The sequence below is a fragment of the Schistosoma haematobium genome, chromosome ZW (assembly GCF_000699445.3).
Source record: "Schistosoma haematobium chromosome ZW, whole genome shotgun sequence".
Lineage (NCBI taxonomy): Eukaryota > Metazoa > Platyhelminthes > Trematoda > Strigeidida > Schistosomatidae > Schistosoma > Schistosoma haematobium.
In genome coordinates, this window is record NC_067195.1 from 61237826 (window position 1) to 61263561 (window position 25736).

A 25736-nucleotide genomic window follows, 5' to 3' on the forward strand; every position below is an offset into this window, starting at 1 on the left:
AATTTGAAGGCGTTATTGCAATTGTTTTATTCTTTTTTAATATCAGAACGGGTTTTTGTGGATATTATAGTAAGTTTGATAGTTGAGATCATGAGTCAATTGAATCTAGACCACCATGGAATGCCTGGAAGCATTGGACGGCCGTTCCATCCTATTTTGAGACTCCTCAGCAGTGCTCATCCACCATCCCGCCTCGCGAGATTCGAACCTAGGACCTATCGGTCTAGTGCGCGAACGCCTAACCTCTAGACCACTGAGCCGACATCCATCAGTGTTGATGTCTAACTTCAACTAATCCACAAAATTGAGCGACATATCTACCATTGTCTTCAGTGAGTTACTATCTCACAACAGACTTCGTTGAATTCCATTGGTCACTGCTTCTCACTATCAAAATAATTCTGTTTTAATAAAAAGATATTTTTAATTTATATACACACGTGTACATAGAAATTAAAAAAATTATATTTTAGTAAAAATTAGCTTGTTTGAATTGACTAGTGTCAAATATCAGTTTTTTTGACACCATAAAGATGATCGTGTTTGATAATCGAAATGTGTATACATATAAACGCTCTTTATTAAGTGTCAAAAAACACAATTACCGATCATTGACAAATAAATGTCATTATTTCTTAAACAGAATACAGAATATGATAGATTTCGTTGATTTAAATGCCAATACATACAAATAGAAAAATGTTAATTATTTAAAACTAAAAATAATTTGACAAAGATATTGAAACTGTGTGCTGTTAGTTCTTTTTTTTTTAAAAAAAAGGTTGAAATGTACACTTTAACATGACAGTTGACTGGTTAATTAGTTTTCGAGCAATCGAAAAAATCGCGTACATATTCAATATATTTTGTGTGTATTCATCCATATGGATGTACTTGACATTGTAGATGGAATAGGTTGAATTAAGTTGACTAGGTGTTATAATCTTTTTACTTTAAGAGAAACAACCGTGAAAAAGAAAAGAATTCTTTTACGAAAAATCAACATTTTTTTATTATTCATAAATCAAAAGGCATCTTTTACTTTTTCTCACCATCACTGTGGATCATATCACTTTCGTTCTTCCTCTCTCTCTCTCTCTCTAATTATGCATGTAAGCAAACGTTTATTTTTTTTTTTGGATTTTCAACAACAACAAAAAAGAGAATAATGTACAACATGTGTCATTTCAAGTTAATTAGTAAGATGCATAAGCTTTTTTCCATATCCTATGAACACTTACCTTCCCTTTCTCTCTCATCTAATCACTATTTTTTTGGAAGAATTATGGTTCTTCAAATGTTTTAGGCCTTAGGAAAAAAAACGTTGATAACTTGAATGCATGAACGGTAATTAGTTAAAATCTATTGTTAATGGAACTAACTAACTAATATTCTTTACTCTAATATAATTGTCACTATTGTGAATAATGAAAACAAGTGTAAATAGTTGTATTGTTATTAGAATGGAAGTTTTTGGAGATTTTAGTAATTTTAATAGTTCAATTCATGAGTCGATTTTAGCAGTGCGTATCCACGGTCCCTCATGGATGAGTCCCATACTAGAACGAAATAGCCATCCAGTGCTTTTAGGTTTTCAATGGTGATCTAGCTTAAATCGATTCATGAATCATATTATTAAAATAGTTGCATTAGACAAAGATTACTTATTCATCTATAAGAAATTGATGTGATAGATATCATTATTTATCGAGTCATTATTGTTATTATTATTATTATTATTAGACTCGATTGGTTTTATTTCCAGTTCTTCGATTGCATCGTATATGTATGAGACTAAATACATTTGAGCGATATAAAAGCCATGTTTTCTTTGATTCTAAATATATAAAACTATAAAAACAGAAACATTGTAATATGATTAACCTTCGGTTTTTAACAAAACGTTTCTATTGATGCGTGATGTAAATATGATTATTTTATCCAGTAAATGTTTATACATTTAGCTTTAAACTAAACCTTGTGTTCCGGCTATTCACACTAATCTAACTCGTAAACCGAAATAGTCAAAACGAAATTAGAATGTGTTACTTTAAAATAGAAATTCTAGGGTCTCAACCTTTAGCCTATAAAATTGTATAGTCTTAGTATATAATCAACACCAATACAAATGAAACTAAATAGCTTTTATTAACTATCCCTGAAAATATAGTCAAATCAGAGAAATATCCTAAATACAGTTTTATCTTATATAACTTATCAAACAAATGGATCATCACTAACAATAATAAATACTTTCTAGAAGCTTTCAGGACTACATGGTCTTCGAAATATTTACAGAACTTGTAGTGTATTCAGTTGATAAAACTTTTCATTTTCCACTACAATGCCATACATAGTTTGATTTAGGTGTGATTATATGCATTTGTCAGAGATCTTACAACAGGAAGAAATATTTTGTGTAGTATTTAGCAAGTCTGAGTAAGAAGAGATGTGTTTTGTAGATCTCAGATAGAAAAAAAATATTTCCATTCATTCTTTAGTTTGCATTGTTTACGTAAAATCTAGTCTTTCCAATGAAATTAATCCATATAACAAATCAGTTTTCCTGCGACATTATCATTAGTCGTTAAACTGGATTTTGGGAGACTAAGAGAATCGGGAAAGCTGGAATAGAATAGAAGAATAAATGACCCAACCCACCAGTTCATTTGTCCACCACCGGCCCAAACAGATTGAAAAAACTGAAAATCACAAACAACTGTCTTCTAGATAAAAATCTATCATTCTTTTTTTAGTGTGTGATGAAATGAGCAATATAATTACCACAATTTCAATATTATCCATCTATTAGTCGACAACATTTTTCTCAGTTAGGTTTCCATATACACACCTACTTTCGATAGATTCCATTCACTACAAGTGTATGTTGTCATTATCTCGTTTGGTTTTTATAAATGTACAATGACGGGGCATGCAATTGTGCACAGTTGTTTAGTTTATTCATTCGTTTATAAGGTAAATAATTATACTCGCTAATGCGATATTATTGCATACAGTACAAAATGAATTCCATCATCCAACTTCTTTTTTCCCACCCGCACTGATTGCTCCCCCTCCCCTTCTTTTATAAATATATAAATTTATAAAGACAACTGTCAATACTGTTTGTAAATGAAGTATGACGGATGAAAATGTTATGTACGAGTTTAAAATGACCATTACCATAATGTATGACCTAATTAAGGAAATAGTCTTCAACCTCATTAGAAAGTGTCGATTTACATTTTAAGGTTAAAAACACAATTAAATTGTGAATTTGTTTACATATTTGACTACACACATCCTATTAAGAAGTAAGCATTCCACTTAGCATAATAAATTTTGATCTAAGCTGAATGCCCAGAGAAAGGAAAATGATCGAAAAATTCTTTTGTTATGCGAAATGATGACTCTTGTTTAACTGGACAGACGTTTGTGCATTTTATATGTTAATATATGATTTTAGTAGGTTGACAGGTGTACAATACTAGGTGGCATAGGAATTAGTTGGAAGAAGGCTATGATTAGCCTAACCCAAAGCCATAGACTATTGATCTGAGCCACATAGTAGATTAAGACTTTCTAGTTCAGATTCTTGAGATAATCGTAATGAAGTCGAAAGATTTGGTCCATGATCTGTTGAAGTGGTCCAGATATACACACCCTTGATCTTCCTATAAACTCTGTCTCAATTTTGCTTAGTACTTTCTATATGTTGGTCCCGAAGCATATTTTATTTTCTTACCATCACTCATACCATTATCATTTTAATTCATCAGTTGCCAATCATGTTAATTATTTTCCCTGTAATATGGCATGGGAACTTGAGTTGATGTACATTTATGTATAGTTTCATTTTATTTATGAATAATTGACTGAGTGGAATGAAGTGGTTAATAAAAAGAACTGAATAGAATAAATTTATTTGAAATTTTGCAGAACATAGTTTTCGTCCCTTTGGTATTGTAGTTATACATTATCATTCAGTATTCGTAACCCAGACTCATAAATGATTGAAATAAGCAATTTTCATAAAAATGAACCATTAAATATGTTAACCATAAAAAACTTACAATATTTCATAAGTAAACAAGATTCTCAAATCCTTGAAGTAACTGTACATAACGAAGTCATTTATTTATAAAATAATAGGGTTACTTAATATTAAACTGTCAACATGAAGCACAGTCCTCGCTTATGTATCAAATCTCATTTGTTTTAGAATATAGAAAAATAATCTCTTCGATATACTCCTGTTTGTAGAGCATGATCACTACGTTATAAGTGATTTACAAGTGATCAATTTTAAAGTGTTTAACATATATAAACAAACGGAGACTGTTGGGAAACTGTTAACAATACATTCAATTAATCAATCTGCATAACCTTTATGCAATCAGACATTATTTATTCCATTACACACTTTTATACTTACCTAATTCCAACACAATTTTTTCACTCCATCTTTTGTGGTTATTCAAAACGGAATAATTTAACATAGACTTGTGACGTTTTTATATACTAGGTATATTAGGTATTCAAAGTATTTGATAAAACAAAAGAATCGTATGGATTGAAAAGGGGAAATTTTCAAATCACATTACTAAAACCTATAAATTATTATAGAGAATTTTCCTTAACTTTCAGTTAAAAAAATTTACAAACGAATATATGAATACATGATGAAATGTTAAGAAGTCCTACTTGGATATGTTGCATTGTTTACAAGTTTAAATAAACTTACAACCTAGATTAAATCAGTCTCATTTTATCATGTTCTTCACATTTGTCAGATTTTTTTCTTAAACTAAGAATAGATATTGAAGTATTGATGTGTAAATATGAAGATTTATTGCCCTCTTGTGTTTTTCTCTCTCTAAGATGCCTTTTAGACCACTTATTCAAATTTATTTTCCTCCACTTTTTTATGTCCATTATTTATGGGGTTTTTCGTATAAGAAATGAAAAGGTTGTACTGGTGATAAGCTTTTTTCCTCCATACATTTCCTTTTCATTATGTTTATGGGGACAATACAATTTGACAATTGCATGTAATTTATTTAGATTTAGAGATAATTATTAGTTCTACAGTTCCTTTCACAGACTGACCTTAGTTTGATAACTTTTGAAAACCAGAAGTGAACATCCACGAATCCACTAGGGAGAGAATCAAGGATCTTTAAGTTTTGTGACGAACTCTTGACCTTTAGACCACTAGGTCTATGATTTAAACTAAAGAATCTAATAATCTCTATAACCCTCCTATTCTAATAATAATTAATTAACTGATAGGACCACTAGTTTTTTCAAAGTTTCTTTAGTTCACACATAACCATCAAATTCGCGATACAATCTATCAAGTTCCTTTTTAATTAAATCGAAAAATGTCCATGACCTTAGATAATGCTTTTATTGAAAGGTAGCGAAAAAAACACAACTTATAGTGTAGCCATTATTTTAAAAATTAACACATACTCTAACCAATTAAACTATAATCTAGATCATAATTTGAGAAAGATTATCCGATGTAATTGTTTGTATGTACGGAGTAGTCAAACCGTATTATTTTTCACAGTTTATGTCATTTGGTGCTGAAAAGTAATTTTCAGTTCTAAAAAGATCATGCACCATCTTCCCTAACCAATACGTAATTAATGAAAACATTGTGATGAATAAAACATAGACCAATTGTATGATCTGTACAGAAAAAAAACAACCGTTCTTTTAATTTAGTGGAGATTATTTAAAGTCCTCATCCATTTATACTGTTCCACCATTCCTATGAACCCATAGATTATCTGGGGAACTTTGATAATTGAAAAACTTGATAATGATAAAGTACTTTTGCTAAGGTAATGGACACTCGACGAACAATTACAACAGAAGTAACAACTTTTAAATTTGGGCATGACTATTTTTTTATATGAATTAATGGATAGCATAAGTCTCTAATTATCTACTAGGCTCTGTCCAATAATGAAGGGGGTTCTCTGTCTAGTACCAAACAATTTACTTCCATTTTCAGAATAAATTGAATTAATCTCCACCTTTTTAACCTAATTCATACAAGATTATCCTGTAAAAAATAATCTATCATTTCAACATATTTTTTCGTGAAATCATCCTATCCTCTTGGATAATCTGACAATGAAACTAAACTCTATAAAAACTCTATTAAGCAATATTCACCCTAGCTTATCATACAACATCAAACACAAAACATCCAAGTGTCACAACTACCCTGATAATATTCAGTTTCGAGAATTCAGTGATTGACATCTATTATCTGTTACTTTTCAGTATAATTGTTAGTATTTTAGATGTCAAACACCACTTAGGTCCTAATATAGAACTAAATAACTGCCCAGTAATAATATCAGTTCATAACAAAAATTGTTTTCCATTTGGTTAAATCTTATCACCTCATTGATTAAAGTCTCAATACAAGACTAGTTTTCATTAATAAAGCCACTTGATAAAAAGTAAACGAGAAAATACTTCACCAGTTGTTAATAAATATAAATGAACACTCATAATCAAAGTTTACTGTATGTCGTATACATCTGGTTATTATTTCTAAACTGTATAGCATGTTCATATATATATATATAATTACAATATTTAGGTTTATTCCCTAGTCATCTACAATTTTTTTTATATATTTTCAGATGTGAATTGTATATAAGTGCCTATTGTAAATTATCTTACGTGATGACTTAATAAACGTTGTTATTGTATTTATTTAAGTTCTTTTCTATGAAGACAATAGTTTTTTTGTTATGAAAAGAAATTAATGAGGGGGTAAGAACATTTCCGTGAGTAATTCGAAAAATGACTAGAAGTATATCTAAGTTTTTTTCATGCATTTCCCAAAACACTTATTATTCTGACTTTTTTTTATCATAGAGTATACATATTTTGATTTATAGAACAACTTGGAAATAATAAAGAAGATTTGTAGCTCAACTGGATTTTTCATTAGTGTTGTGTTATTTGAATTAAATGGTATAGATGAGAAACTTTCATTGTCATTCACGACATTATGATTAACACTGATGAATCGACATAGCTGTAATAATTATTGTTAGATGAATAATAAATAATAATAATATTCATTGGTTCATGATATAGTATATGAATAGTCAAGATCTGAGCTTATATGAATAACACATATAGTTGGTTAATGTATTAATCCATTGAAAGCCAGAGATTATAATGCAACTATATATATATATATATATATATATATATATATATATATATATATATATATATATATATATAAGATACATTTAAGTAAAATATACTTTTGTGTTGGTAAATAGACTATGTCATTGTATATAAAAGTGATTGTTTTTCATAGCCACAATTTTGTCATGCTTTCACAATATCTAGATGATCATCAAAAAATAACATTTGCATTGCTTTGTCCAGTATTGATTATGAACGTTTTAATGGAATGTTTTTCTAATAGGATATGCAAAATATTTCTTATGTAATGTCTAGAAATAACGCTTCCTATTTTTGTTATTTTACTTTGTTATTTACTCTCTACCCATATACATGATAACATTTATTATTTAAATTACTGTGTAAAAAAATGTTCTGAACTAAAGAATTAGTTACTTGTTTGAATACCTTCATTAGAATAGTTTTTAGCAACATTAAAGTTGGTCAGTCATGACTTTCGGCTATCTGGACTCAGTAGCTTAGTTGATAACACTTTGGTATTTGAAGCGATATGCACTGAGTTTCAATCTCCGTGTGAACATAAATACTGAGATGTAGGCACACACAGCTGACGAATACTGAGTAGGACATAATAAGCAGCGTCTATTTCTCATCTAGCCACAATCCAAATACACCGAAAGTTTACAGTTAATCGTTTCCGAAATAGGATTCATACATTGAAGGATATTTGTAATGTGCCTTGTAACAGTAGTGAATTTTATAGTATAATTTTGAGTAAATCTGGAAATTATCTGTCGGGCTTTCACAATTTGAATTTCATATTTATTTCTTCTGGAAAACTGAATGTATTTATTTTTGAAATATTCAAATTATAATTACTGGTTTTATTATTGTACTAGAAACGGAACCTCCTTTTTGTTTATTGAGCCAATAATAAACACCTGCTAATTGTTCAACAGCGTTTTAGTTTATTAATTGCGGTTTCATGTATTGGACTTTGAACAGTATGTGTGTGTTGGTGACATTACACAACTGTTCACATTGGACTAGATAGACTGGAGCAAAAACATGAAACACAACAATTAAAGTAAAACTTTCCAACCACTAATCTAACACTCCCGCCTAATATATTGTTAACACAAAATGTTAGCAACTTTCTTGGGATCCGCGTTTTAAATTGACAATAACCGAGGAATTACTAGAATTTGTGGAGTTTATACTTTATTAACATACGGTCCATTTATAGTTACAAATCCCTAAGTTATACATCAGATTAGTTTACTTAATGCTATCACCCTTCAGAATTGTCAGTTTTCCTTTTAAAGTTAACTAGACTGGAGATTTTCAGCCTCAGTGGTGACAAGACCATAAGGATATCGGAAGGTAGGTGAAATCATAACACAAGTAGATTGAACCTTTAAATAACAGCCGTACCGATGTGGTCTAAAGGTCAAAAAATGTTACACAATTATATTAAAGAGCTAAATTCAGTTATAATCGGAAATAACACATCCATTTAAGTGGCAATCTTTGGAATATAAGGAATAATTATCGAACAACATTATTGGAAATTACTTTCTCGATTAACAGTATATAGTTGTGGAGATTGTTGAGTACCATTGAGATCATAAACCGGTCAATTTTAGACCACCATTGAAAGCCTGGAAGCTTTGGACTCCCATTTCATCCTAGTATGGAACTCTTTAAAAGTGCGCATCCAGGATTCTAAACGCGGGACTTGAACCAAGGACTCTCGGGCGCAGGCGCGAACGCTTAAAATCCAGACCACTGAGCCGGCATACAGTGGTGTTAATGTCTAACTCCAATCAATACACGATATTGCACGATCATCTTCTATTGTCTTCGGTGGGTAACTGCCTCAAACTCGACATAGATTAGTTCTGCTGGTCATGGCTTCTCATTGGGCTGGAGTCCCGCACAAGAGATCGTGAATGCGCACTTCTCTGGTGTCCTATACTAGGACAAAACGGCCGTCCAGTGCTTCCAGGTTTTTAATGGTTGTCTAACATTTGCCGGTTCACGACCCTAATGATTTTCTTGACTGATATAATAATCATGGTGGAAAGTCCTCTTCAGGCGTAGTTTTCACATGCATTCACTCTAGTTATTAGGATTAAGATTTCTAGCCTTATAATTGCTTAAATTGTTAAAAAGGGCTAGAAAAATAACTTAATAAGTTTAGTGTTCTTTATTCTTTTATTCTCTCGCCAATTCTTCTTGCTTTTTAAAACGGCAGTTGTTAGTATTCATCACCAATTTGTCAGTCTTTTTCGAATTTTTGCATTTCTTCCTGATATATATATATATATATATATATATATATATATATATCGTTCCTAGTACTGTAGTAATAGTATTGTTTTTGCCTGCTTTTACAAAGAGTGTTGCCCTGTCGAACTGTTGCACCATACGTAAAACTTGTAAACTAACCATATAGTAATAAATTACTTATTTTATTTAAACATGGAAACAATCTCTCAAGAATAATTATAAGAGGGGAAGGAAGAGAAGTATACATTACCTATACTTACTTCAACACTAGCAAACATTAAATTAAGTTGAAAGTAGGTCGTATCGTGTTTTTAGTTTAGCATAATAACAGCATTAGTAGGTGGTCAACATAATAATCCTGGTGAGCTAGATGGCTAATCGATGAATGTGTTGGGTTACTATGCACATAAGTATACAGTTGTACATACACTTGTGTGTGGATAGGTGTTTAGGTTTCTCTGTATGTGAAAATGACAGTTATTTCTACCATTAGTCTGGATTGTCATCATATTTTATTCCAAACCGACAATACCTTAAATTAGTAATATTTTATTAAAGGACATATGTATTCAGACGGTTTGTAATCTTGACCATTTTACACCACACTTAAACAGGAATTTAGAACAATATTATGTTTGTGTAATTTATGAGATTTGTATTTACAATCATTTTAATTTCCTTCAGTCTTACAATGTACACATATACTATGCGTAATTAAAAAGAAATATTTTTCTAGTCACAATGATATTAACTCATTCTAAAGAATATTTTGAATGAAGTAACACATAATTAATGGTAGATTAGGAACTAATAAATACATCATCAGAAGATTATGTCTGTCTAAGTAATCATTTACTTTTCAAAAGATTGAACAGTTTGCAAACTACGTCACTGTTATTGTCACTATTATTATTATGATTGTTATTATTCTTGCTAACAGTAATCGTAGGAGGAAGAATAGATGGAGTAGTAATAGTCGCATCAGTGGTAGTCGAAACTCATATATGAAATGAGTTCATAACATATCAGAGATTAATCATTCAACTAATGTTTAAATAATTAAAATGAACTTATGTGTATCCTAACCACTTTAACGAAATTGTTACATTCAGTGCAAGTTAAGCTGTAGTAAGAAAGTGGCCTAATAATGATAACCAATAATCATATATTATTGAAATATGTGGAGAGAGTTTCCGTCAACAACTGATATAAGTTTCAGACGTCTTATTTGTGACTCACCTCTACTGTATAATAACAAACTCACAAAAGTGAAACTAGAACATTCTGATTTTACAGACAGAACTATATGAATAGAGTAGTATAAGTGATCCAAAATGTCGACTTCAGTCGATTCACAACACACTACAACCATCATCCTATGTCTTCGATCAATAAACAATTGTTTTGTAATATGGGTCATCCAAGCCATCTGTTTATCAATAAGGTGCATCGGCAGAATGGATTTAGAACTTGTGATTCGTTTGGTTTCTATGAAAAAATCCATTGATATCGTTCTTAATACGAAACTTTAACATTCTTCCTTTGACTAAGTATGAGTTGGCGGGGTAAGTATTGTTCAGAAGTCCTGCATTAAAAAAATACAACTATCTAGTATTCCTGAGTCTTTAATAGTACTTCAGCTGATATTGGTTTGCAACAGAAATTATTTTCAAATTGAATAAATCGTTACAAGCGATATATATGAATTTTGGCAGTTTCGTTCTCTGAGCTCAGAAAATGACTTACTCAGAATGACTGTAAACTTGAACCAAAGTTAATTGAGTTTTCACCTTTTCTAAATCACTGACAACTCTTACTTGTGAGTAGAGTGAAAGTAGTATAGATAGAAAACTTTTAAGTGATCATTTCAAGGTATAACTTTATTCATCAAATTACTGAATGTTTATATGAGTTATGTAACAAATTGTTTACTACTTATTTAGGGCTCTTAAAATTTCTAGAACCAGCGTTTGACAATCTTATGTGATTAGATACATTTAATTTTCATATTTTATAATGACTGAACAATTATATATCAAACTGATTTCTTCTCTCTTTAGTTGAACCCATTATTTTGTTAATCTTTTTCTCTTAATCATCCCATTAATTATCTTTATTTCTATATTATTTGAAATGTTTAAAAGTAAATCGATTTTTAAGCCTCAATCTGTTTTTGAAAGGCTTTTGAAGATAACTCTGATAATGTCTAAAATCATAATAACAGTTTCAGAACTAGAGTATCCATTAGATTCTTTAGATCTGATAGTTTATTATTCATTCAATTTATTGAGTTTCGATACCAATTCATGTTAGAATATGCATTATATCTCTTTATCTATATCAAAGGTAAAAATCTATCCTATATTCATTTTTTTGTTGTTGCTGATTATTTCTATCCTCCTATAGAGAAATAATCTTGTTTAAATGGACTTAACAACAACAACAACAACAAAAACAATTAAACAAATTATAATGATCAAGAATTTATTGAATTGTGCTCATTATTTAAAAAGAAAAATCGTAATTTAAAACAAAATGGTAAAATAATAATGTGATCAATTGAACATTTAAATATGTTTAAACAAAAGAAAGAGACACGATTTCATTTTAATTTTTTTTAAAAGTGATATAAATATGTGAATTTAGGGGTAAAAAAACATGGAAACTAATGTGTGGTGGGATATTGGTGAAATCATTTTACACGATATAACGAAATAAGAAAAACATTGTCTACTTTATTGAGAATACTGGAAGATAAAAAAAATCTAAATACATAGGAGGGAGAGTGAAAAAAGAAAGAAGTATATAATTTAAGAGAAGGATAATGTATCAGATTTAAATGATAAGATAAATGTTTGAGAGAAATTCTGACTTCTATTTTATGAATTTCTAAGCTTCTATGAAGTCTTAATGGTTAACTTTAAGAATTTTTTCGTAGATATCTATAAATGTTATGCATATGAATAAGTGTTTGATATTGGTAAGAAAATAATTAACAGATTGACTAGGGGATTCTAATCTTTTTTTCCTCTAATAATCTATGGAGTCCCTAACCTTTAGTCAAAGTAGTATTGGTAGGTGGAGATTTTCACATGATAGTTGTAATTTATGGTTGAAGCATATTTTCTAAAATTGTACACAATCTCAAAGTCATCTGGATAAATTATATTTATTATTTTGTTTGTGGTACTCACCACAGATTGATCACAATTGAGTTAAAACTGATTACCAAGGCGTAATGAATAGAATCTTCTTTGTAGCGTTACACATTTTAGGGAGTCGGGACCTATAATCTCATTACAGTCTGAATCCAGGGCCTTCAGTTCCCATAGCAAGCTATATGATCAGACCAATAGAACTTAGCGATTTTTGTAGTGTCTTAAGTCGTAAAGTAGTCGATCTATTTACAGAAATTCGTCAAAATTTGTTCAGGGTGAGTTCACAATTCTTAGAAATCAGCAGAAGTAAACATCATTCAATTCCATTTTTAAAATATTTGAAGATCTAGATAACTTGGTTTATTGAATTATTTCTGAGTTTGGATCGGTCTACGCAGATGAGGTAATCAAAAGAGAAATTATTTTTATTTTTTTATTTAAATACAAGCAAAATATATTAGACAGTATAATACTTTTTAGAAATCCTGTATACTACTAATAATAACAATATAATAGTGATAACAAACGATCATAATTCAGTTGGTTAATTCATTCGCCTCCTTTTTTAAAACAGCTTGTCAATGCGGTAATCATACTAATCAATGTATATTCAGCGTAAAAGCTTTCAAGCGTTCCGGTGGTATAACCGGTGGTATATGCTTGGCATGTCAACATCACACAGAAGGTTCAAACTGTGATCAGTGCATAATTGGATATTACCGTGATCCTAATCTAACCATTGGAAATGAGCATGAATGTCGAGGTAGGCGGCTGATAACAGCTCGACTATTAATTCTCATGATGTCATATGATATTAATGGACAAATGAAAACTTGAATGGAAAAAGTCGAATTTTGTCTCATATTTTGTTGTCTTTATATAGTTGTTCTTTTTGTTGTCTGTGTCTAATTCATTGTTATTATATTTATTCATTTATTTATTTGTATATTAACTAAACATATAACATGGTGGGGATTCGCTATTCGCCCTATGTATATATATACATATACGGTACGGCTCTAACTATACCAAACGCTTCCAAACTCAATATTGTTGTGGTAACTGTGGGTATCTTATATATTTGCATGTTAACACCTATTTTTCTAAAATGTTGCATAAATTCTTAAAATTTACATTCCCAATGGATATGTGCATGAATCCTTGAATGTTTTCATGCGTGATTTCGGTGAATGATACATTAGGATGTGATTGTAATCTGCACTCGAATTCATGCGTTTTTTCAAACCAGTTATATTTAATGTCAATGAAAGTAAGCGGTGGTGTATGTCAAGATTGTCAACATAATACGGTCGGGAGAAGATGTCATAATTGTGTAACAGGTTACTATAGAGATTGGACAAAGCCTGTTAGTCATGATCAAGTCTGTTTGGGTAAGAGTTTCGCTAGCAGGTAGATATTCTATAATGAGATGTACATCGCTGTACTTCCTAACGAGCTATGCATTATCAGCACAAACAACTAGCTGACAGATATTTCATTCACTTTCTTATTGGTCCTATGAGTATTATTACCAAAAAACAAAGTTTCAGTACTTAAAGTTGCCAAGGAATCCTATAAGTAGTACTAAATTGCTCACATAATTTAATATTAGATTGAGAAGGGAATAACGGGAACTAAAGTTGCGTCACTCAGTCCCAAATGATCTGGTGAATTGGAATAGAGATGGGTTATTTAATTCCATAAGTCAACTGGTTTGTACAGTATTATTGCCGTTATATCTCTCTGTAGCTGAAGGGAGTTTGCATTTATCAGTCATATCTTTAAAGACTGATGTATGTTGGGTATCCGTTCAACAACACAAATTACCTTGGAATCATCACCGAATTCAGACTTCTGTTTCAGTTGCTGAGCACAAATGATTGAAGTTTAGAAAAAAACGAAACGGTCTCCGAACAAGATTATGAATATTATTGAAAACTATAGTTGTTCAGTTATATGTAGTTCGAATTAATATCATAACATTGTGGATAATCGTAAACTTGATATGATGGAGTCTGCTTTAAAATACATTGTCTGATGTTGAGTGATGTAAACTTTAATGACTTTCTTATTGTGACAACAATTCATCAAGTTATTCACACTGAACATTTTACAGCTAACCACAATAATACTAATCTGGATATCTGTAAACTAAAATAAACACAAAAATTCTAAGGATTAAATCGTTTCACATGGTAAATACGAGATAGTAACAAAAGTTTTACGTTGCATATACAGTAATTGTTTTTATACGTTTATGTTGAAGGCCCTGTATAAAATAATGACTTACATAGAATGCATGATTTTGTCCATCAACAATTTGTATGATTCTATTAATAGATGGTAAATGGCATCATTTTTCGCAACGAAAACGGATTTAAAATGTTCTTGCATTGAATCAACACTCTGCATGTTTATTTGATTACGCTTTTTTATAAACTGACCATTCAATAAAGATTAAATCGTGATAAGTATATTCATTTTAGAATGTCGATGCCATCCGATTGGATCGATCGCTAACCAACATTGTGATCGTAAAACTGGTCAATGTCCATGTAAACCAGGAGTTGTTGGACAAGCATGTAATCGTTGCCAAGAGGGTTATAAACAGACACGTTTACCTGATTCACCATGTATTAAAGGTAAGAATAAACTCAATTAGCAAAATTTATTTCTTGTGCTTATACTAATAATTCAGTGCATTTTTTCATATGAAATCGTGATTGGATTTTTCAGAAAACATGATATGGTATATAATTCATAATAACTACTTCAAGATGAGAAATCAACCAACTAGGTTGGAATTCTCTTTCCACTAGGACTATATATATTACTTAAACTGACAATTTAGATCTTAAACAAGAAAGATTATTTCGAAAAAGAGTTCTCTTTTCGGCGAATTCATTTTCAAACCTGTACAATCTCAAATATATATACTTATTTTACAGGATGATAGTAATTATAATAATATTGATAAAAAACTTCTGCTAGACATAGTGACATTGAGGTAAAATAATTTTTCTTCTTTTTTACTTCCTTTCTTCATACTCTATTTCCTTTACAGCCATCTCATTCACCTTCCATCTTTCCCTTAAATCTTCTACCCCCGACTGGTTTATTTCTGTTTCTGTGATCATCCTGATTACATTTAATCTCAATTTCAACATTTTATCTTATCATGCTGAGCCATCCTTTCCCAATGATAATTTCCATATCTATCTTTTGATGAATACTTAAGCCATTAACAATAAAAGGATTATTAAACTTTCATTGTTTTATTTTAAAGAATTTCTAATACCTCTGTTTATTTAACCTCACTGTCACCATGTCCAACAGAAGTTTATTATCAATATTATTAGAATTATTATCGTCCTTTAAAGTAAGTATATATATTTGAGATTGTACAGGTTTGAAAATGAATTCGCCGAAAAGAGAACTCTTCGTCGAACTAGTCTTTCTTATTTAATGTTATAATGGGTGTATTCCATTTACTAAAGAAATCGGATCATGTCATGTCAACACATTCCTAGATTGAATAAACCGTAATCATTTATATATGACTATTTTAGTTTAAGAAATGATATTATTTACAGACACCTCCAACTATTGATTAAAGCTAACTCATCAACATCAACCAGGAAGCTATAGTCATATATTTGTAATTCACATTACTTTCTAACTTCAATTGGCATAGATTAACAACATTTTGTTTAGTATTCAATGCCCAGAGTCAGTGTTCAATATTATACAGTACATACTTTATCATTCACAAGATACTGATTATCATATATGAGGAAGTGGAAGAATTGAATAGACCACCTCATCCTTTTTCCCAAATAAAAAATATAATCAGAACTTGTTACAAATCATTGTAAATATCTAGAATAAATTACAGTAATAAATCATGAAAATTTGGTTTGCTTTTTAAACTATAAACTAAACTAGAATACAACATAAATTATATATTAAAATGAGTTTTGCATGCTATACAATAATCACCGTTATTATTAGGAAAAGAGCGAAGGAAAATTCAAGCTAACAATGAATAAATTTATATACTACTGAATCACATGTACATTATAATATAAGTATGTATACACGTATAAATGTCATCAATTTTATACACATTTTAATAAGTACATTAACATAAATTTTTTTTTGTTTTTCATTTTAAAATCGTGTAAAAATAAAAAGAAAATTTTAAAATTTTTTCCCTTATTTTAAAATAAAACAAAAAAATGGGAAAAAAGAAAAGATTAATGTTACATAATACCATACAATAAAGTGATCATGACCACCAATGTGGATAATAAATTTTTTCCCTCAAAAATACAAAAAAATTTTCTTTTAAAAATTGTCTTTTTTTCCACGTATAATTTTCTCCATTTATTCATACTCTTTCTTTTTTTTCTGTCGTTGTTCACTCCATTAAAACACTGATATGATACAATGATTAATGGATCTGTGCATTTGATTTTCAATTCATTTATGAAGATTAGTAATTTTCCAAAATATTGAGAATTATATTAATTTCATTTCTATTAGCAAGAATTTACTGATTGGGAATATTTGATTTCATGGTATTCTAATTCAAAGTATGGTACAGTTTTGTTGATTGACATAGTCTAATTCTAATGAATGAGATAGAGGGGAATGCAAAATTTATTGAACATCTTCTGTGATATATATATATATATATATCGTAGGCCTAATTTTCTATGCTGTGAATTGTTCTGATTTGTTAATAAGTAGATCCATTATCATTTATCAAATTTAGTACTTTATTAGACCTCTCTTATCTTTGAAATTGTAAGCTAAGATTTTCAACGATAAATCTCAGTTAACTGAATAACAGCAATAGGCTCAGCCTGTGGAGTTTTTATTCCATGTACATATTTTTTAGATCATAGATTTCTCACTAGCTGTATTCACATGTTAATGAGAAATACTTTTAGTTCGTTACATTCTCTGAGCAGGATTGTCCAACTGGAGAACTTTTATTGCCTTTCTGTTCAATATGAGAAGGTGACACCAATGAAAGCATTCACTTGAGCTACAAAGCATCATAATTTCAGTTTGAAATAATATTTCGACGTTTACCAGAATATTTTTCAATATCATCCTGTCTGTTTAGCATCAATATAAAATATTTAGACGATTACTATCTTTTTTTCAACATACGATAATGAATAATGGGTAGATGAATGAGTGACTGGATATTTGTGCTGATCAAAACGTGTTTGACTCACATTTTGATCACGCCTGGTATTCTGCTACAGTAAACACTATATTTAATATGTAAATGTTTGTGTATAACACAATGCCATACTCAAGGTCTGCGTAGCATGGTTCGATTTCAAAGAAGGCTTTATTACATAAATCACTGATATCATTGATCTGTCGCCAGTAAACTCTTACGTTTTTATTGGCTAAATGTCTCGAATTTACTCCAGTAGCTTGGGAGATGATGTACCATATTAGTAGTCCACATTTTACAGATAACTTTCAACCCTTTGTTAATGTGAATTTATCTCATTGAAAGATTTGGTTTTAAGGATAGTAATATATTATAACAAATCAAACATGTATAGGCTACTTAATGTCAGCTCATTCTTTAGACATCAAATATAACCTCACCATGTTTCACACTAGGATATATCCAAACATAAATTCCAGAATCAATTGGTTGTACGATCGTTGAAGACTTCTAGTAAATTGTGCAGTGTACTTAGGTGTTTTTATTTAGACTTTAAATAATATTGAAAAATGTATAAAATAATATATTTATGGCATCCTTTATATTCTGTTCGATTATTTAACATTAGAACTTTGGAAAAATCCTATTTCCAATTACAATGGTGTTGAATAAGTTTAGAGTTAATAAAAATTTGTTAAAGAGAGCAAGAGCAAAGATTGATGCAGAATAATATGACTTCATTCTACCTCGTTAAGTCCTCATCAGCTGCTTACAAATTATAATATTTAAAATCACCATTACTGGAGATATTGATGTGCTTACAAGATAACGAGGGGAATTATGTGTATGAAAAATTTATGTGAAAATACAAATTCATTTCAGGTTGAAAATACTGTCGTTTGTGAGGAACCTACGTAAATACATTTGTTAAAAGTACTTTGATATATCGAACTTTGAATAATAACTATTCGTTCTTTACCATAAATCCGAGTAAAATTGGTTATTACCTAATACTAAAATAACAAAAAAATTACGTAATACTAGGCCAAAGTTAAGTAATAGAGAAAAAACTGTTATATCAAACAAACTTAATAACCTTGAGGGAAATAATAAAACTGTATATATATATGGGAAGGATCAAACCAAGAAATGTAGCGTTTTCTTCAATGCTAACACTAGCGAGGTTACGTAACCAATAATAAATAAAAATGAGTATTTTGATAATAAATGTAACAGTTATGATGGCGATAGTGATAAGAAAACTGAGGATGGCATAATAATCTAAACAAAAAGTTTCCTTTTCGAATTGAATCAAAACGCTTATCAGTAAAAGTCACGAAATAAAATAGGATGAATTATTATATATATATTAGTGGGAAATAATAGTTGCAGAAAGAGGGAAAATTGATATAATTATTTTCTTTACCTGGCACGAGATAAATGAAGGAATTATTTACTTTTAATGGATATGAAGGAACACTTTACTGACTTAGATGCATATATCTGCATTATGTTCCATAAGCAAGTACAAAACTTAAGAAAATATAATGGAATACTGTGAACGATAAGGAATACTTCAGTTCTATTTACATCATCGCCACTGTCGACCACATGTGACGAAAGTAGAATTTCACACTGAATTTGTTTGTTTCTCTTTTAAACACGAATGGCATTGTGTACTAACTAACTGACTACTTTCACCTAGAAGCATGTCCAATCTTCACAGAATCAGTTGAACTAGTAGGGATACATTGAACCAGGAAGACCACGCGACTTATCTATTTTTTGAACAACCGCTATTAATTGGAATTCTCAAAATGTGTTTAATTTGTAAGTTGATTGGAACTAGTCAACACATAATCTCAATATATTGCATGCGATATCAGGTCAGTGAGACTAGTGGTCACTTTATAACTAGATCGACAGAATTTAGTCAACATTAAAAGGACTGGTCACACATGAAATTGGTCACTAGTTAGTGATCAGTCCACTGTATCGGTTTGAATTATCATAGTGGTTTAATATGTCTTATTATTTTTATTACTATTATTCATAGTATTGCAGTTTTCACCACATTACTATTATAAATGTTAGACTAACTTTGGACTATGTTACTACTTGTGTATTGAAATAACGTTACTGTTTAGGTTATTGTATATTCACTTATCTTCAGACTAATTATCATTGACTTGTTTAAAGTCCTCACTAGTAGCATTCATATATTATTTTTCACCAGATTAATTTTACTGTTTGAAGTCACCTAGAACTTGGGGCTTAGTAACAGTTCTGTGTTGTTGTTAGAATGAGGGTTTGTGAAAACTGTAGTAATTTAATGGTTAAATTCATGACTCCATTTAAGCTAGACCACCATTGGGAACCTGGAAGCACTGGACAGTCGTTTAAACTGTGAGATTAAAATCGCTTTATATCTTTCTTCCTGTACTATGTCGTTATATGCTATCTTTATTTTACATATTAACACCACTGAATTATCTACTTTTATGAATTCGGTGTTCATCTTGTTCTGCTAATGAGATATGGCAATTTAGACCGATGCACATATGGGCCTGGTTCTACGTTGTAGCTGACTGCGTGGACAGCCGTTTCGTCCTATTATAGGACTTCTCAGCAGTACGTTCGCGCGTTAGATCAGAGGTCCTGGGTTCTAACACCGGGTATTGAATCATGAATGTGCACCGCTGAGGAGTCCCATGCTAAGACGAAACAACCGTCCAGTGCTTCCGGATTTTCCATGACGATCTAGCTTAAATCGATCCATGAGTTCAACCATGAAATCCTGTTTTATTTGATTATTCCAGCCTAATGTCAAAAGTAAATGTGGAACTTTTAACATTTTACGGTAAATTTACATTAAAGACTTAATCCACATCTATTTCATTTACTCCTGTTTATTTATTAATATTTCTTTCTATTTTGGTTAGTTTATTTTTCCCAAAAATTCTATCCGTTTTCTTCGATTATTTGGTTAGAAATTGGTATTATGTAAATCGGTAAACAACGAACAAATTACGAAATTGTTATGCTTCAATGATGATGGGGTCTCAGTTGTTTTGCAGTCTGATTTTATTTATGAGATTTTCCATATTTTTGACCTTAATTTACTCAAGTTTCCAAAGCTTCTTTGCTTATATACATATTGCTTGTATAAAGGACAGGCAATGTATGAGAAATAAATTCCCAGGTGGTTTCATTTCTCGCCCTTAGTAAAACGAAATCCTATATTATTTAAGTCATTTGTGTAATTCGTATTTATGTATATAATTAACAATACAGGTTAATCGATTGGTAATTAGTTGATTTCTTCTGTTTGTTGTCCACCATTTTAAATATGATTGGCAAATGGTTTTTATCATGAAAATTCAACGATGAAAACTGCTGACGCCAAGTGAGAAAAAAATTAATAAACCTTTGACACTGGTAAAAAAATATACTGATGCGGTATCAAACTAGGACTGTGTTTACATATTTTGGCTCAAGTTACCTTTATAAATACCACGATAAATTTGTTAATAATTTTTCTTTGATTGTTTGGCAGCGTATCACAGTAGACTTCTTGATTTTCATAGGTTATACTAAATTAGGGTTTACACTTAAGTGACCATATAATTTAGCTTTCCTATCTAAACACTCGCTTATTGTCTATGACTAATGACCATATTTCATAATATGATATAGGCCAGAAATACTAATATAATGCAAAATATTGATATAGATTAAACTTATATCTTTCAGAATAAAGTCAAGATAATTGGATCAAGAAAGCACTGTTTTATTATCAAAGAATCTGTGACGATTTAGGCATCACCCAACATTACTAATACCATAATCGACAACTTGATGGCTTATTATGAACATTATCTACCGCTTGAACCGGAAGCTATATCACAATCTAAAATATTTTATCAACCGTAAAACACTCAGTAGAAATTATGGAGTGCTAAGTAGTTTTAAAATGGTTGTTTTCACAAACTAATGTCAACTGTAGAACACCTGAAAATTAAGGGTCATCTGACAGTTGTTTTCAATAATCTAGGACTGTTCATTAATTTGTACTGTCAAACTTATTCGAGGTCTAACTTGAGACTTGTGAATTTAATGAAACTAGGAGTGTAACAGTCACACAACAATCACATCAAATGATGACTATGTTATACCACAAATTGTCTGAATTTGATCCTTGGACGCCGATTCAGTGGCTTAAAGCTATTATTATACTCTTCTTGAGATCTCAAGGTCTAAGATTCAACTCCTCATGAAATCGTAGAAGTATACTCCTGAAAGAATTCATGTTACAACAAATCACCAAACGAATGTCTCCTAACTTTTTTTTTAGCTCTTTGGATGATGTCAGGTTATGACAAGGCTACCTCCAAATTATATAAAATCATCACAAAATAACTTTGTCGGTACTATAGTCTTCAATACTTTGCCAAATTCTAATCATTTAATTCCTAAACTTTTTTTATCCATTACTTTTGCTTTTATAAGTGGACTGTTATATTTATCATTACCTTTAATAAGAAATACAGATCATATCCATTAAAAGTCAAATTCACCAATACATAGATTGATATATATAATTAAGTTTCATTAAATTAATACAAATAGAGCAATAGATTATTCACTTTCATTTTGATAATGAGTTTAACATGTTCATATTTGACTTACATTTTCATTTTTCTTTATACAATCATTTTCAGTCATTGAAATGATCATTTAAACATAAACCAGCATAGAAATGATGTCATATCATTTTAGATTTAAACAAGGAAATTTATTGACATAGAAACTTGACTGATTTATTTTCTTATTTCTTTTCATATCATGTTCCATAATCTACTTCTCTCTATCTTGTGTTTATTGTTTTTGTTGTTTCTAATGTAGATTTTCATATTTTTTGCTAACACTTTTTTTACATTTGTTTTTGGGAAATTTTCTCAAATAATTTTGCAAAAAACCTGAATATTAGGAGTTGAATATGAACAAATTATAAATGATAAATCATCTTAGAGTTAGTTACCAATGTAAATAAACTCTGATAAGAATGATGATACACATACTATCAAAAATGAGTCTGTCTATAAGTTCTTTTCAACTGGTTTTTTTCTCATTTATGAAGTTTCTTTTTTGTATGACCCTCTTTTTTGTTTCAAGGTTAATATAGTTTGTTGTGTTTGAATTAGTGGTGATATATTGCGTAACGTACAAGTGATACCAGTGGAACAAATAAAGTACAGATGTGCACTTTTTCAAGTACTAACAACAAAGGAAAACGACCTGGTTTCGTCAACTGAAAAGACGATTTGTTCAAGGAAGAAATGATAGTACCATTATGATTTCCATTAGCAATAAATAAAATTAAAACATATATTCTCATAGTTTCCATCAGAGACTAATTTTAGTTAGACCACCATTGAAAACTAGGCAATCCTCATCCTAGTATAGGACTCTTGAAGAGAGTGGATACACAGCCCTATTACAGGAGATCGAACCCAAAACCTTCGGGCTTGCGCTTGAGAGTTTAGGTTTTATACCACTAATCCAGCATCCAGTGGTGTAAATGTTTAACCTCAATCAATTCGCGATATTTCGCAACCATCTTCGTTACTTGCTCACCACAAACAATGAAGGATGGTTGCGAAATATTGCGAATTGATTGAGGTTAAACATTTACACCACTGGATGCTGGATTAGTGGTATAAAACTTAAACGCTCAAACGCAAGCCCGAAGGTTTTGGGTTCAATCTCTTGTAATGAGGTTGTGTATCTACTCTTTTCAGGAGTCCCACACCACGACGAGTGTTTGCTGGTTTTCAATGGTGGTTTAACTAAAATTAGTTTGATGAAAACTATGAAAATTAAATAAACTTTGAAGCCTCTATACGAAAATACATGTATAAATAAAATATGTGTTTATGAGTCAGTGAATATGTCCTACATATATACCAATTAATATGTAGTAGTATTAAATCAATTATACAGATTTCTATTCTATTATCTCTTTAGAAATTCTAATCGGTAAGTGTCAGTTAATATCATGTCATATTCAATTGATTTAACGCACAACTACCTCATAAATGTTATGAATTTCGACAATGAAATAGTAGGAAGTGTAGCTGCATTTTACGAATTTCTTTTATTTTGTGAAATCCTTCCAGTTGCATCAGTTATTTAAAAAACTGGAATGCATACTCTATTACATATTCTGTGCTGTAACATGTCAATTCATACTCTCCTTTTTGAGATACGTTCGAAAGCCTCTTTTTACATTCTTACGTAAAATCTGATAGTTTCACCTTATCAATCAATATACATTTATGGTTATTAATATTTAATCCGTGATACTGATTTGTTACTCCTGGACCCTCATTGGTTGTATGTTCTTTTCTAGAATATCCACTTACCAATCCTATAGGCTATAAATCTTCTGAACAATTATTACGAACTCTTTCACATGTATTACAATAAATGCTTATAACTAACAATGATTAATCAGTTCCCATCTATATTATCTCACTTTTGACTTTAAGAATTTATGTTTTGTAATCAATCAACATTTGGTATACGTTCATCACGTCGAATAATCTTCGGCCATTGTGTTTTTACTTCACTAAAATATATACCTGTCCTTCCCATAAAGTATAATTTAAAGCCGTGACTCAGTGTTTCAACTAACCTTTTGAAAGTTTTAAATTATTATCCATTAAGCCGTTTCCTAGGGATAATCAGACGATCATGAACATACAAACTCAATGAGATCTTTCCCATATTGCACGACAGAATAACATTTGTTGACGAGCAATTTATCAAATTCGTTTTTTTCAAAAGACAGCAATAAAACTTAGAGTGAGATGAGCTCTGTGCAGGTATTTTTTAAATAAATCGCTGAGATAAAGGGGTATATTGTTTCATTATTACAAACCACAACTAGTTTGGTTGGTAAGATCATCAGAGGACACTGTTATGGGAAACAGGAATAACAAACATATGTTTGGTCCTAAGTATAAACTACTCACCAAACCACTGGTTTAATGTTCCACACTATCTACTCACAACTCTTTTAAAATTGAACCTATAATTCCAAACTTAACAGTGTTATGTGTTACCAACCTTCAATGTTCCACATCCTTCTTCAAGCTGTTATCTACTCACTGTATATTTTACTGGAATCTCTAATTGATTTAATTATTCATTTAAAGTAAATGGGATTCATCAATTACTCTATCACCATTGTCATCATTAGAAGTTCAAAATGAATGCTATGCTATAGAAAGAATCTCATTTTCAAATCATCTCTGCATGTCAGCTAGAATATCAATAGACTACAAACTGTCATGATAAGAAATAATGAGTTAATTTAATAAAAAAATAGGACTTTTAATTGATAAATTTTGTTTAGCAACTAATAAAAGTGAGTAAACTGCAATCACAGTTTTGTTTAAAAAAAACAAATTACATCTAACATTTTTATAAAACATTTCTTGTTGTATAAACATTTCATTGCTGTCTGATTTGTTTGACAGCTGCTAAGTTATTCATCACTGATAAAGTTGAAGGGTTCTTTAGTTTGACAGTTTAATCTTCACAAACGGCTTGGGATTTTATATTTATATTTGGTTACATATCAAGGTTTAGTTACAGTGACATCCATATTATCAATTGCGTAATGTTGTTTCGATTACATAATCTGTTCTAGTGAAATTTGACAATTTACAAATGTTTTTCGTCCAAAGACTAGAATTTAATCATCCCTCTAACTTAATAGCATAATAATTTCTTAAAAAGCTTTTAAACGTTGAGCACTTAAAGCCTAAACAAAATTTAATTTCACTTCCAAAAATATCTGATTATCAAAATGTATGGAACACTAGTTTTAT

At 30.2% G+C, this 25736-nt stretch overlaps 1 protein-coding gene across 1 annotated transcript in view; it reads left to right on the plus strand.

Annotated features, from left to right (window-relative positions):
- Window positions 1-25736, plus strand: part of DNAJC12 (DnaJ sub C member 12) — an 86427-nt gene that overhangs the window by 24395 nt on the left and 36296 nt on the right. The window contains exons 2-3 of the mRNA XM_051211963.1: window positions 13844-14032; window positions 15128-15283. Coding sequence (XP_051072090.1) covers window positions 13844-14032; window positions 15128-15283 — 345 coding nt within the window. The remainder of the gene's footprint in view (window positions 1-13843; window positions 14033-15127; window positions 15284-25736) is intronic.